The sequence below is a fragment of the Drosophila mojavensis genome, unplaced genomic scaffold (genome assembly GCF_018153725.1).
Source record: "Drosophila mojavensis isolate 15081-1352.22 unplaced genomic scaffold, ASM1815372v1 contig_74, whole genome shotgun sequence".
NCBI classification, from domain to species: domain Eukaryota; kingdom Metazoa; phylum Arthropoda; class Insecta; order Diptera; family Drosophilidae; genus Drosophila; species Drosophila mojavensis.
The window spans coordinates 19,776,974-19,792,884 of NW_025318899.1; the positions used below are offsets into that span (position 1 = coordinate 19,776,974).

General features: G+C 42.9%; 3 protein-coding genes across 3 annotated transcripts; all 3 read left to right on the forward strand.

Moving 5' to 3' along the window:
- Window positions 1-2,526: 2,526 nt before the first annotated feature.
- On the forward strand, window positions 2,527-4,426 carry LOC6583019. The gene has a single exon (XM_015162692.3). The coding sequence runs from the start codon at window positions 2,729-2,731 to the stop codon at window positions 3,446-3,448; it is 720 nt and encodes a 239-aa protein (XP_015018178.1). The 5' UTR covers window positions 2,527-2,728; the 3' UTR covers window positions 3,449-4,426.
- Window positions 4,427-5,127: 701 nt separating this feature from the next.
- LOC6583020 lies at window positions 5,128-6,661 on the forward strand. Its single transcript, XM_002008663.4, has 3 exons — window positions 5,128-5,622; window positions 5,683-6,380; window positions 6,439-6,661. Exons 1-3 carry the CDS (start codon window positions 5,163-5,165, stop codon window positions 6,508-6,510), a joined length of 1,230 nt encoding a protein of 409 aa, XP_002008699.2. The 5' UTR covers window positions 5,128-5,162; the 3' UTR covers window positions 6,511-6,661.
- Window positions 6,662-11,690: 5,029 nt separating this feature from the next.
- On the forward strand, window positions 11,691-15,838 carry LOC6583021. The gene has a single exon (XM_002008664.4). The coding sequence runs from the start codon at window positions 11,726-11,728 to the stop codon at window positions 15,746-15,748; it is 4,023 nt and encodes a 1,340-aa protein (XP_002008700.1). The 5' UTR covers window positions 11,691-11,725; the 3' UTR covers window positions 15,749-15,838.
- The last annotated feature ends 73 nt before the right edge of the window (window positions 15,839-15,911 follow it).

Below are 15,911 nucleotides of genomic sequence, written 5' to 3' on the forward strand. Positions count from 1 at the left end.
GTGTGTGTGTGTGTGTGTGTGTGTGTGTGGGTGAGTATGGGTACGATATTGCTATCTTATGAGCAGACATCAAAGGCATAACTTACATGCGTGAGCCAGTCACATATGCCATTTGTATACATATCTTACCAAATGTAAATTAATGCTAAATTTATTGCTTTTTGCCAAAATAAGTATCTCAAAAATAAAATGCTTTAATAAGTTTTTTTTTTGAATACGTTTTTTTTTTTTTATTCCTATATAAGCATTAATTGTAATTCATTAATTAACACGAATGACTATTAAATTGCTTACATATATTAAGAGAACTTGAAGGTCGTTTCAGTAAAGCTGCTATGCATAGGTGTGTGTAGAAGCTTTATATTAGATTATATCACTAAAGACACCTTGAGATGCAATACATACAAAGTTTTTTCTCTGAAATGCTTTTCAGCATCCTGCATAAAAGGCTTTGGCGGTATCCTAAGCAGATTTGGGGCGGGCAAATGATTTATATAAGCTATGAATATATCAGTTATGCATGTGTGAATATAATTTGTCCAGTTAAACAATTTCAGCAGAGATATGTGTATTAATACACATGTATATATCACATACATTATACATGTACACATATATAGAAATATATATATTTATATATATTTATATATGTATGTATGTATGCATGCGTACTTTTACATGCTTTTCACATTGTCCTTGTTTCTGTTAATACGAAAATATTTCATTTTTATTATGTATTTGTTTTTGTGTCTTCTTGTTCTTGGGCCACATACAATATTTAACAGTCTCAACAAATTACTTTAACCCTTCTCAAAACTGTGTACCCTTAAGGCTTTAAGTCATTTGTCAAAAACTGCAAAAACGGCTCACGGAAAACTCAAGCCCGCAAACACACACACACACACACACACACACACACACACACACACACAAATACTGACACATCCCCATACTTAGTCATGGTGAGACTTTCACACTTTCTTATGCAAATTTTCTGCTTATACGCATTTCTTTAAGGCTATTCCAGTGAAGCCAAACAAACGTATCCATATATATATATAGAGGTATATCATATATATAGCAGCTGAGAACTGCCAAAGGGCGCATTTCAAACACGTTGCCGCCAACTTCTTCACACATTAAGCCTATTTATTTTTGGCTCTTGTCAGATTAAATTACTTGGCCAGTCGACAGGCGTTGAAATATCATTCTCTGCCTAAACAATTCGCATTGGCGCAAATCAACATGGATTCCTGTGTGAAAACAAAAATCAAAGCATGTCAAACATTGCAAATGAATTTTTTGTATTTCGTCAAAAATAAAACGAGACAGAACAAACATAAACTGCTGTTGCTAGTAGAAGCTCGAAAAAAAATTTAAATTTAATGAATGCTAGAATTCAAGTGGGGAAATAGTCAAAATATTGCTATTAATCAAAAATTGGCAAATTTCTCGATTATTATTAAAGATTTACGGATGAATAAAGTAAAGTATCGTTGCATTCATTCTTAATCTTTTAAACATACATACTTGACATATCAAATACATAGTAAACTACGGAAACCTCAGAATTATTGGCAGTCTGCTTTACATTTGAGCAGCTTAGAAGAAGTTCTAGTAGTAAAATTTAGAGCGTGAAAATATCACAATTATTATTATATTATCAGAAAATAAGTCATACGACACACAGTGCTGGTTCTATAATATATTTAAGTTAGATTATATTACTTTTGATTTGCTATAAATTAACACTAGTTTTTAATTAAATAAGTCAATTATATTTATTAACTTAATCACTTTGCATGCATGAATCAACTCTTGCAATCAATATAAAAATACTTCTCCCAGCTTATTTGGCCACAGCTTTAATGTAATCAAGCCATTTACGTACACCACCAAGCCCCGGCAGATAATGTGCATTCCCTTGTACACAGGAACCGCATGCAGTGGTGTCAGAGTCAAGCCTACGCTATTATAAATGCTTATAATTGAATTTTTTATATTTCGCTGAGCTAGGCAACCGACCGACGGACCAGCTGAAACAACTCTGACCAACCGAAAGTGGTTGTCGTTTTTTTTTTTTGCGCTCAAGGATGCTGTCCAGCGACCCAGCTACATTTACGTGGGCCACATAAAATACAGCCGGCGTGCGGCCAGAAACTCGGACGTTTAATAGTTGGAGCCATAAATTCGCCTGCCCTTTGATGCAATTAGGAAAAAATGCTGGGTATTGGATTCTGGTACATCGCTGATAGTCTTACGTGGCTGGTTTTGTGGTTTTCTTTATTGGCTGGCTCCTGTGAAGGAAACGCGAATTAGAGCTATTCAATTTAGCAGTTTCAGTGCTGATATTCAATGTCATTTGGAGGTTAACCCAATGGCATGGGCGGAATATTAGAGGTGTCTGCACAACATTTACATGACTACACCGACTACAATTTGATTATATCATTAATTGAAAAAAACTCTCACTGGCCGAATGCAATTACTGTGTGGCATTAGTATAGAAAGATTTAATTTGTCTCATCAGACCAGTTTGAAAATTCAATCAACAGTAAGCGACATGTTGCTCAAATCACAAACAACAACAAAATAAACCCTTTTGGATATATGATAAATCTGAGATTAACAAATGTACTAACGAACCCACTGAGAGGAGGCAGAGCCAATTTCAGTTGATAATTTTTGAACGTATCAAATTCCAGTTGCGCTGTTAAGCCCTTAAAATATGTGCAATAGCACTGAATCTACAAACAAGTCTAGATTTCAGATACAGTTGCTGGCTGACAGAAGTGTTGTCTTAGTGAATGCGCGGGGCTATGAATCCGAAATATTTCTGCCCGAGCTGCTAAAGGGCCGAGTCTGTTTGCGGAATGTGATATGTAGCCGGCAGCCCAAGTCGCCGCCAAGTGAGATGAGTTCCCAGTCATCGTCGTCGGATCTTCGATGCCCGAGGATAAGGAACCTCAAGCTGACCACAGCAACGGCTGGCTTGGCGCCCAACCCGAGAAGGAGGGATAACACTAGCAGGCTACGCTTCGAGCTTAAGCTCATTTCGAACGGCAAGGTGGTGCTTGTGGAATGTAATGGCTACGAATCTGAGATTTTCCTTCCTCACATTCGTAGCCGTTGCGTTGCTATGAAGCGCATCTCTGCTAAGGAGCTGGCGCAATGTGCATCTGCGAAATCGAGTAGAAGTCAGTGTACACAAAAGTCGCCAAATAATTCGGCTGCCTCATTGGCAACCCAGGCTGTGGGGCTATCCTGCCTGTGGCCAACTTCCCCCAAGTCAGGAAATGTTATTGATAAACAGAAAAGTGGACAGAGAATACAAAAAGGCCAACAAGTGAAAAAAATGAAAAACCCGCTAAAGGACAAATCTTCGACTAGACAAAAAAAGAAACGCTGCAAGCAGTATTCTAAGGAAACCAGAGATGTGTCAAATTAATTTATTAAAGCTCGACAGAATTCGTATGAGTTGACAAAACAAACGGGTGCTAAACTTCAATATATATAAATACATTATATTTTGATGTGTAAATAGCAATAATATTTTCCAGTTCAGTAGTGTAAAAGTTTGTCTATGATAAAGTAAAGATTTGGCCAAACCAATGCATTTCAAAACCAATCAGTTAAAATTTTCTTTGAAGCTAATACTAAGCCAAAGCGCTATTTTGGTTGAGTATCCAGGACGGGAGCCGCAGCTGTTTATGCCAACGTTGATCAACAATAAAATCGTATTGCGAAACATCATATTTGATCACATCAATCCGCCGAACAGTGATGGCAAGCCAAAGCTACAATTCTCCAATAAGAAGTGCCGTTCCGAAGCGGACACCGTGAGGAAGAAACGCAAGGGTAAGCCAAATAGTTCAACTAGCGGTGATAGCTCTGGATTATGCGGCACCAAGAGCTCCAAATATGTGGCTTCCCGTGGCAATAACGATGAATGCTCCGAGTCGGTGCATTCCACTGACACCAAATCAGAGCCGCCCGACATCGACAGCCCCAAGTTGCTGCAGTTTGGCGATAACTATAACGGTAAAACATTAATACCGAGTAACGACCGTTTCCATTGGGTGCGCTCTGGGAAAACCAAGAAATTGACACCATATGAGAAGCAAAACAGCGGCACGAAGACCACACCGATTGCGGGTCCTGCAATTAAACCGACCATTGAGGACTACCAGGAGCGATTGCAGCTGCAGCTGAAGAAGGTGCATTCTAATGTTGTATGCAATCTTTTACCGCCGTTCGATGGCCTGCGATCTACTTACCAGGGCAAAGAGTCTAAAAGAGGTCGAACGCTGGTCTTAAGAAAAAAGCGAGCACACGAGGCTTAGTATTTCGCAATTAACTGACTTAAAACTTACGAGTTTGTATAATCTATAAATTTTCGTTTTAATAAATTTTAGCAAAAAAATAATTAGTTAATGGGTCGCTGAAGCTGTTATTTGTTGGTTATTTTGCACAGATTAACAGAAAAAAATCATATTCATTCACTTTCGTTTTGAGCAAGGCGCTTCGTTTTCTCTTGAGCCCACGGGTTGAACCATTTGTGTGACGCTCTTCAAACAAACATGGCTTACGATTGACTTTCGAACAATGAGATTCCCAAGCAAGTGGTTAAATAACTCAAGAACTTCATGCATATTCTTCGCATTATTATTCCTATTGCCTCAATGAACTCGGGAAAGAACCAGAGCGAAAAAAGTCCAAGTCGATCGCTAACGAACTCAACGAAGAATCGACGTAATCAATTGCGCTCTGAGTTTTTCTCAGAAACATTGGGAAATCTTCAGCAAGTATTTACGAGCTATGCCAACAAGTGCTATTTTTACAACGACTTTATTAGACGATGATATTTGTTGTGAAATTATAAATAAATGAAATCAATTGCGAAATGCGAGAAAAGTAATGCACAATAAACAACTTTGCGGAGGGTCAGTTACAGTGCCCGAAGTAGAACCGGTCTAGCGGGCCGAATACTCTTTAATGTGTGTGTGTGTGTGTGTCTATCTTATCTGTGTATGAATGGCAGCTGATTACTCATGCTGTTTGAGTTACGTGGCGTTTTGTTGGCATTGCAAATTGTTTCATATTTATTCACATTTGCGATTCAGTCTCACAATCAAAACGCGGGCCGCTGCTCGTATGCAAAAATGAGCGCTTCACACATTTTGGATTTGAAGGATGACTGTCTAAGATACCTGCTGGACTATCTGTCAACTGAAGATCAAATATGTTATGCCCAAGCCTGCCAGCGATTTCGTGACGTTTTCATCGATTGGGCCGGCAGACATTACCGACACTTCACGATCGATGAGAAGAACTCAAGGCAGGAGCTGATCAGATTTTGTATTTGCCGCGAGGCTGTCGAGGAGCTGACCATAGATCTGGATCACTTTGATTCGTCCCGAGCGCTGAGAAACTATGGATGTGTAGCACCTCTAAACTGCTTTAGCATATTGAGCTTAGCTTTGACAGGCATGACAAATCTGAGAAAATTGATAGTCAAACAGCTCAAGTTTATGCTCCTTTTTGCGCAACCCTTTGAGAAGACATTGGCTGCAGTCAAAGACTTGAAGCAACTTAAAGTCCTAGAGTTGCATGCGATCGATGGTATAGAAATATATTCGGGAATTATTTTTTTAAGCTCTCTTTATCATTTTGATTTTTTAGATTTTACCTTTGACAACTTAGGCCAACTGAAGCATCTGGAGGAATTACATTTGATTGTGAAGACACTAAGTGGCCCAGCTCTAACCAACTGCTGCAAGTCAAATCCCAATCTGCGTCATCTGCACCTTGGATTTTCCAGTGTCCAGCGGATTCTGAGCGACATTGCACCCCACTGTGCTAATCTGGAAACTCTTCAGTTTGGCATGATAGGAGAAGCGCCGGCATACAAAGCAATAGCCAAGCTGCCCAAGCTCAGGCAACTCATATATTATGGCATTCGGAGCACCAACTCCTTTCTGCCGCTGCTCACTGGATTGGCTGCGCGACCGCAGCTTCAACGCCTCGACATCGACGGAGGCAGCCTTAGCACTGAAGAGACTCGACAACTGGTTCGACTGAGCGGATTGCAGCAGCTAAAGTGCTTCTGCTCGACAGCTGAGTGTGTGGAGATGCTAGCGCAGCTAACACAGCTCCAGGCACTCAGCATATGGATGTCCAGCAGAGTCGACATTTCTGCTGCTATGCTAAGAGTGATAGGGGAATGCAAGCAACTGCAGCAGCTGCGCATTGCATCGGGCAACTTGAACTCTGATTTTATTAATGACGTCTCTGAAATACTCTGTGCAAACAAAACAGGACCGGATAAACGATCGCTGAAACTCGAAGTTCCCGTTCTGAAATATGTGACTCCGAAACTGGTAAAGTGCTGAAACCAAAGTGATCTAATGTATATAAATTAACTTTCGTCATTTATAGCAACTCATTGAAGGAAACCAAGCTCTCAGCTGCTCAGAGTTTGAGTTGGCTTCATGGAAAAACTCAAATTAAATGATAGGGTTAACTCACAGTGGGATCATGTGTTATTGTGGCAATACTTAAGTACTCTGTTCCGAAAACGACTCGAATATAGATAGGTATTCAATCTTGTACTCACTTAAAATAGGTAAAAGTTACAGCACAAATGAAATAATTTATTTAATATTCTCTTTCAATGCTTTTAAATGAATGCAAGCGCAACAGAGACAGGCGTAAAGCTTTGACTTAATTAAAGACTGATTGATTATTGGTCGGGATTCAATTTCAATTTCATTCGCCGCCACACTGCAAGCAATGAAATTAAAATCAAATTAAATGAGAGAATTTAACATTTCCATTGTCGCAGATGCTGATGGGACCACCTCATGCGCGTAACATGATACATGTATGTATGTATTTATGTATGTACGTTTGTATGTATGCATGATGATGATGCTGCTACTGCCTGTCAGACGAGCTGGCGGCCAGCAGTTGAAGTGGTTCGATCGTCTGCGAGTGGAGCCCATCAGTCAGCCAGTCAGTTGTACCGCCATTGCTTATTTGTATCAATTTAAAACAGTTTTTCTGTTTTTTCGCATGCGGGGCACGCTTTAACACGTTTACATTGAATTAAACGTTGCAGCCAGCACAACGGCAACATTACAGATACCAACAATAGCGCACACAAAAGCAACAACAGCAACAGCAACAACAGCAACAACAGCAACATGGTAAAGTTAAAATCAACATACATTGTTGCTGAACATTTCCTTTTGTGCCAGAGAGCCCAGTGCTCAGGGAGAGCAAAAGCCGGAAAGTGAAACGAGCTACGTCTGAAGTGAAAGAAAAATAGCAACAGGCAACAGCCAACAAACAACGAAACAACAATGGCAACAATAATGCGCTTCAGGCGACCCTCTCTCATCGAAATGGATTACATATAAATATACTTATTGTTCCATTTGGCAGCCGAATAAATATTTTGGTCAGAATTTGTGCCAATTGAAGGCACAGAGTACGTGATAATGGATAATCGTCATACTTTATCAATGAGACAAAAGACAAGCCCAACTGACTGACTGAAATATTTTCAACACTTTGGTTACCTTCAATTTATACAATTTTCTTTATGCAATTACAACAGAATTATTTGCTCTCACTCATGCTCGATCACGCAAGGTGCAGTCTTGAATCAAACATTATGATCTCAAACTTAACCCGTATAAGCTTAATAAAAGCTGGAGCTAAGCAGCATAAGGCACTCGTAATTTTATCAATAAAATTCAACGACAGTCTAAAGTACCCACTGAGCCAGCATGAATATTTTATGGCAATGTGTGAAGCCGCACATTATTAATTAAAATTTGCTCCATCAACAACAACAACAACAACAACGAGAACAACAACAACGAGAACAACACGTAGAGCAACAGCGTGCGCGGAATTACGGCAAACGAGGCGGCAGTAAAAACTTCCAATTACTCAAGCGTGCCCTCATCCTTCTTCGACAACGGCAGCAAGCACACAACGCAGGGACATCACATAAACGTTCATACATACACATGTGTGTGTGTGTAAGTGTGTTTGTATTTGCATTTAATATCCTTTTCTTTGAATAATTCATGCATACAGGGCTGACCAAACGACTGAACAGCATCAACTGCACACAGCGGCGTTGCAGGGCACAGGCAAAAGGCTGATGACCGAAGGGCTTCCATTTCATTGCTGTTGTTGTTGTGGCTGCTGCTGCTGTTGTTGTGGCTGCTGCTGCTGTTGCTGGGCATTTTTTACGCATACCGATGGCGAAACTTATTAATTGGCACTTGAGCTGTGGTTACCACAGCTCGACAGAGTCCAGGTTTTTTTTTTTTTTTTTAATTTTTTTATATTTTTTTTATTTTGTATTTTTGCCCTGGGCTCAACCAAAGCGCGCCGTCATTCAAATTTTGAGCAGGCATAATTTAACAACTTTTTCGTCCACGGGCTGCGCCCGTCTCTTTGGATATTGGATGTTGAACATCGCTGGTAATCCACTCAAGTAACAAGCTATAACCACCACAGCGGCAACAATAACAGTGGCAAAAATGTACACGTGACTGACAATGACAGAGCAACAAGATTGGCGGACATGCAGCAAGAGCCAACATGCAACAGCAACATGGGAATACCCTGCAATAGATAGGACACTACTACTCTAGAAAAGTACTTCACATTGAATAGTAAAGTGAATTGAAGGGATTTCCCTTAATGACAATTATAGCTTTGTGTCTGGGTCAATTCTATGCCAGATATGAAGAGAATAAGTGAGTTGTTAACTTGAAAGCTTACTGCTGGTAATGCTAGTGTGCATATTATGCATAAATGCATATGTCGTTGACTGACTGACATTTTGACGCACAGGAGACAGCCTCATATCCCCCAGTGACTGCGCCATCGTCACGTTTTACCATTTAAATTAAAATGTTTCGCTTAAAAGAAAGAGAGCTGCAAAAATTGCTTACGCCTGGCGAGAGCACAACAAAAATCTCAGCCACATCCCCTTCAAAAAAAAAAAAAAATATTAAAAAATAAAAAAATGAAAAAACAAAAGAAAGAAAAAAGCTACGAAAATGTATAAAAAATGAGTGCGCTGCTTTTTTCGCTGCCCTGTTTGGCGCTGTCTTTTGCAGTTGGCGCGTTTGCCAGCTGCACTTGAAAGCCGCCTTGTTGGCCATCAGTGCCAGTGGCAGTGGCCGGTTTGGCCATCGCCATTGCCTGCGCCATCGCCAACGCCATCTACATTGCTCCTTCTTCTTCTTCTTCTTCATTTATTCAATGCCGCGCTGTTGCCATCAACAGCGTCGGTCACACGGCGTATCAGTGTTATTCAAGGGGGCTTATACGCTATACAAGAGCTTTTCAGCTCACTCTTTACCAAACGTTGAACAAGAAGATGAAATAAAGCTATAACTATATATGTATGCATATTTTAGCAGCCGATTTCATTTCCCATGAACATTAAAGATATTTTTTTAATTATTGAGTGAGTGTTCTATATAGATAAGTAAATATATATCTGATGTTCATACTAATCAGAACTTTATTTAAAAATTCTCAGATTTCTTAACTCAAATATATGATATACAAAAATATACATACATAGTTTTTACCTATATAGTACTGTTCTTAGCATGGAATCATAATTGATATCATACTCAACAGTCTCAATATTTCAATTTTCCATCTATTGCTCTCATATTTAATTGCAACATTGTGCACAAAAATTATTTGCAGCAACATTCAATGTCGTTTACTGCAGCTGCCCCTGACGAATTAAGCACTTTCATTAAGTGACTGCAATCAGGTAAGAAATTATCAGCCAGCAGCTGGCGCCTTAGCTTGGCGACCCGCTCTGCGATATCTTAATGCACTTTTAATTGAGCAGAGACCTGCGAGCTGCACGGAGCAGCCATCTGTCAAGGGCGATGGGGTGAACATTGAAAAGAAGTGCAAATGAAAAATTATAATTAACGTGGCCATTAGCAAGAGTGCCAAGTGCCAAGTGGCAGATGCTGTTGCTGTTGCTGTTGCTCCCTTCTTCCATCTTCCATCTTCCTTCTCCCTTCTCCCATTTCTGATTTCAATTTGGGCAACTATTTTAATTGGCAACCAATGACAAGGACAATGCGTATACGCCATGTGTTACCATTAGTTAACATAAATTATTGAAAATCATAATTTATGCGCAAGTTGTCATTGTCAGTGTTGCCTAGCTGAATATGCAGCCCCATTTAAAAGGCACGAAAATGAATACAAGCCCAATTAACTCATTCATTTGCAGCATTTAGGTGGACAGCCAGGCAATTGTAATGGGTGCATAGCACAATTGCGACATGGATTTTGCGTTCGAGCTTTCATAAATAAATCAAGCTAATTAATAGACTGTCGATGTCATGTAGTCGCAAATTGTGTGAGAATGGCACTCGAAATGATTCCGTTGCCAAATCAGAAATTTTGGCGCCTGTTATCAGCGAACAGTGACAAGCGCCCATTGATTAGCACTTGCTTAGAGTAACTATCTGAATTAAATCAACAACTACGTCAAGAGCCATTCTATTGATAAATATTTCTTTTCGAGTCAATTGACATGCATCGAGAAGTGCTCACTTATTTATTGCATTTTATTGGCAGGACCTCTGTGGGTCTGTGAGTCTGTGAGTAGCAGCTGTCAGCAACAAATGCGAATAAATTGTATTTCTGCAAATCCAATTACCAAATGATTTGTTTTTACATATAATTTCGATGTTTTCTTTTCTCTTAGGGAGCATACCCTATGCCCACAAAATGATTGCCGTGGGCTATAAGAGAAATCGGAAACTGTTTGCTTTCGCCTTGGGTCTGAGTGCAGGGTATTATATAGTCAAGCCCGTTTTCGTATTTATTTTCGACAGACGCTCTGCTTTTTTACCACCGAAATTGGGGAATTCCATTGCCGAAATTCGCACGCACGTACAGTGCTGCAAATTAGTCTACATACGCATCGGTAAATTATTTGGTGTGGCTCTTTAGTGCAAATAATCGCATGAAGTGCGTTGCCTGTCGTTGATTTTGATGGTATTGATGCCAATGCTTTTTGGGCCCCAAATAAATATTTGATTCCTGTGTTCATAAATGGCTTCTAAATTGCAAATGTCGGCAAAGGAAATCAATTAGTGTTTGACAGATCGATTTTGGTATTGCTTTTGTGCACACGAATTACTAGGAAATATGCCTATTTCACTTCCAAATATAAACATTTTGTATAATCAAATAATTGTACCATAAACTTTGATAAGCAACAATTATGGCATTAGCTAGGAATTATACTATAGTTGGCCTTAAATGATAAAAAAAAGTGCCTTTTTAAGAAATGCGACTATATCCAGTCATTCAGATATTGCAATAAATTCTATGCCCGTAGTCTAATAGTTGATAAGTAGTAAGTCTATAGATTGAACACCTGTCAGCTCATAAGTGGCTTATAGATATATATTTTACATTCAAGAGGTAAATTTTAACGCAAGTCATTTCGTGAGCGTTGGTCAGTCCACATCTACTTGCGCTGCCGCAATCGTAATCAGTAATACAATCAACTGCCATAAATAAGTGCGTCCGAGCACTGTTATGATAACAGTACTGTTATGATAACAGTATCGTCGCATTGTCTTGGCCATATAAAGACGGCATTGCTCAACGAAAGGGTTGGCATAATGTACTCGCGTCTAGTACTATGAGGTGCGACGTGACTGTGATCCTAATCCTGGAGCTGCTGGTCGGCCTCAGCTCCACCGCTGCACGTTTATCGCGTGTGTTGCCCTTTGCCGAAGGGGAACAGGGCGTGACCGTGTTCGGAGACTGCGAGTTTCGAGTCAATGGCGATCTCAATGATCCAGCTCCGCTTTTTGCGCGACATAACTCTTTCGAGATTATCGTTCCGGACCCTACGGACACAGTGCGTCTAAAAAATGGTGAACTACTGGATATGTTCTGCCCTGGCGCTGGCTTTGTGGCACCATTTCAAACGAGAACTCAGCTGACTGCGCAGTGTCTGCAGCAAAAGTATTTCCTGATCGATGGCCTGATCTATCCCTTTGCCAACTTCAGCTGCACGGCCTGGCCGACCTTCTCGGCGCTGCGCACTGGTCGGCAGTGCAACGGTGGCACGGATCTGGTCAAAGTTGGCTTCGAGCTGGACGACGACGGATTCCTGCAAACCTTCGATGTGTGCCATGACGAGCTTGCCGAGGCCACACGCTATGTGCACCATGTGCTGTACCCATCCAGCTACGATTATCAACACGGTGTGGCGCGACCGAATTTCATTACTCTAGACTTCTACGGCGGCCGAGATGTCAATAAAAAGTACACGCAAATAGAGCAGAATATCACAATAAGCAACATTCTGGGCCTGGATGCCAGCCCATACTTCAACTATAGCGACGATCGGATATTGGCACGCGGCCATTTGATTGCGAAAACGGATCAGATCTTTGGCGCTGCCCAAATGTCCACTTTCATCTTCATCAATGTGGCGCCTCAGTGGCAGAGCTTCAATGGCGGTAACTGGGAGCGTGTCGAATCGAGCGTTCGCAAATTTGTTGCCGATCAGCATTTGACTGTTGACTGCTATACCGGAACCTGGGGCGTGTCCACGCTGCCCGACTTCGAGGGCATCGAACGTGAACTCTACCTGGACTTTGATGAGAACAACAATGGCCTGATACCAGTTCCCAAACTCTATTTCCGCGTCATAATCGATCGTGCCAGTCGAGAGGGCATTGTCCTGGTGGGTGTCAACAATCCCTATGTCACCTTGGAACAAATTCAAAGTGATTATATTTTGTGCGAGGATGTTGGACATCTGCTGAGTTGGGTTTCTTGGATTAAGGAGGATCTACATGAGGGCTATTCGTATGCGTGCTCTGTGGAGGATTTCACGGAAGTGGTTAAGGACTTGCCTCTTGATGATCTGCACACGACTGGTATCCTTGGCTTAGATAAAGACACCACCAGCGATGCACCAACCACTGTTAGCACTACTGAAGTGCCTTCTCCAACGGCATCTGAGACCACCACTGAGATCCCCACGACTGCTGAGAGCACTACAGATATTCCAACTGAATTACCAACGACTATTGAGAGCTCCACAGATATACCCAGTACAATTTCTACAACCAGCACCACTGAACTACCGTCGACGACTTCTGAGAGCACTAGTGATATTCCTAGCACAGTTTCTTCTACCAGCACTACTGAACTACCGTCTACGACTTCTGAGAGCACTAGTGATATTCCTAGCACAGTTTCTTCTACCAGCACCACTGAGCTGCCATCTACAACGACTTCTGAGAGCACTACCGAGTCCTCCAGCACTGCATCCAGCTCAACAACAACAACAACCAGTCCAGCTCCAACACCTCAGCCCAATCAATGCTACTTCAGCATCAACGGAGATCTCACAGATCCTGCCCCACTGCTCACGCCGGAGGGAGCACTTAGCTGGCTTCTGCCCGATGAATCGGGTATTTACACGGTGGATGATGGATCGAGCATTGATTTGCACTGCACCGCTGCACTGGCCGTTCCATTCAATAGATATACCGCGCTGACGGCACGCTGTGTGGGTGACCAGATGTATGAGGCGGAGGGCCAGAGGGTAACGATAGGGGAATTCACCTGCCAAACTTGGCCCAGCTACCAGGCAGTTCGCACTGGAGTCTCGTGTGAGGGCGGCACTGAGCTACTGCAGATTGGCTTTAACGTGGCTGCCGGACTGTTGTCGCAGCTGGAACTGTGCTATGACGAGAGCGCACAGATCACACGCTACGCTCGCTACGAGCTGACGCCAGCCAATGTTGCCTATCAGCGGAACGTGGCACAGCCCGGGTATCTGCGGGCCGACTTCTATGCGGGCAAGGACGTCAATGTGCTCTACGGCCTGTCGCATCAGTACGAGATGCTTAGTGAAACTCTTGGCATAGACGCGAGCCAATACCTGGACAGCAGTCGCGATCTGTACCTCACTCGGGGTCATCTCGCTGCGCGTCAAGATTTTGTGCATGGCTCGGCGCAGCGTGCGACGCACTTTTATGTGAATGTGGTGCCCCAGTGGCGCAGCATTACCATAGGCAACTGGCTGGCCGTGGAACGTAGTCTGCGCCAATTCGTGGCCAATGAGGCGATCAACGTGAGCGTGCATGCAGGCAGCTGGGGCGTAGCCACACTGCCGAATGCCGAGGGCAAGCAAACGCCGATCTATTTAAATGCCGACACGCAGCAGCTGCCGGTGCCACGACTGGTGTATCGCATTGTCATTGACCAGGAGAGCCGCAAGGGCATTGCCCTAGTGGTGGCAAACGATCCACATGCCAGCCTTGGCGAAATCTTGCAGGATTATGTCGTCTGTGAGGATGTGGGTGCGCAGCTGGATTGGCTGGACTGGGAGAAGGCCAACATTGAGAAGGGCTATGCCTACGCGTGCGCTGTGGAAGATTTCACTGAAGTGGTCAAAGATCTGCCACTCGATCAACTGGATACGACTGGTGTGCTTGGGCTGCCGGAAGAACCATCTCAGGAGCTGTGCAGCTTCCGCGTGAATGGCGATCTCAAAGATCCAGCTCCGCTTTTTGTGCTACGCGACGAGCAGGGCACCGCACATTATTTGGAGCCCAATCCACAAGGTGTGGTGGAACTGAAGCATGGCCAGGCAATAGAGCTGCACTGCAGCGGCCCAAAGTCATTTCAAGGAGAGTTCGCCGGATTCTCTCAACTAAGTGCCAGTTGCTGGCAAGAAGCAAATTTCTTGGTGCAGGGCAACGTCCGCCATATCAACGACTTTGTGTGCGCCTCTTGGCCCGGCTACACGGCTCGACGCACAAATCGTGAGTGCAATGGAGGCACCAATCTATTGGAAGTTGGCTTTCAGCTAGCCAACGATGACAGCCATGATGACTTCCTGCAAACCTACGATGTGTGCCACGATGAGCTGGCGGAGGTAACACGCTATGTGCATCATGTGCTGACGCCCAGCAGCGCCCAGTATCAGCGCTCAGTGAGCCGGCCAAGCTTTATCACGGGCGACTTCTATGGCGGCAAGGACGTCAATCAGAAGTATACGCAGGTGCAGCAGAACATCACAATCAGCGGAATTCTGGGCATGGATGCCTCGCAATACTTCGATATAGGCAGCAACGTGTATCTGGCCAGGGGCCATCTATCCGCCAAGACTGACTTCATATTTGGCGCCGCGCAGCAGGCGAGCTTCTTCTTTGTGAATGCCGCACCCCAGTGGCAGACCTTCAATGCGGGCAACTGGGAGCGCATTGAGGATAGCGTGCGAAAATTTGTGGCTGATGAAAACATAACTGTCGATTGCTATACTGGAACGTGGGGTGTGTCCACGCTGCCAGATGCAGAGGGCGTGCCCCAAGAGCTCTACCTGGACTTCGATGAGAACAACAATGGACTGATACCAGTGCCTAAGCTATACTTCCGTGTGATCATTGATCGGGATAGCCGCAGGGGCATTGTGCTGCTGGGCGTTAACAATCCACACATTGGCGTGGACGAGATTGAGGAGGACTATATTATCTGTCCTGATATCGGCGATCAAATTAACTGGATAAGTTGGTCAAGGAAGGACTTACAGAAGGGCTACTCGTATGCCTGCACTGTGGAGGACTTTATAGAAACTGTTCAAGATTTGCCATTGGACGATCTGCAAACGAATGGCGTTCTAGGTGTTTCGGCGTAACGCTAATCACCACACTCTATTACTATATAATGGTCTAATCAAACTAGCTGAGCATACAATAAATTATAATCAACATTAATAACTCACCAACGATAAGCAGTCTTTTAAATTATCATTCCACAATTGCTCACGTGTCACACGTTTCGCATAGCCAAAACTCCGT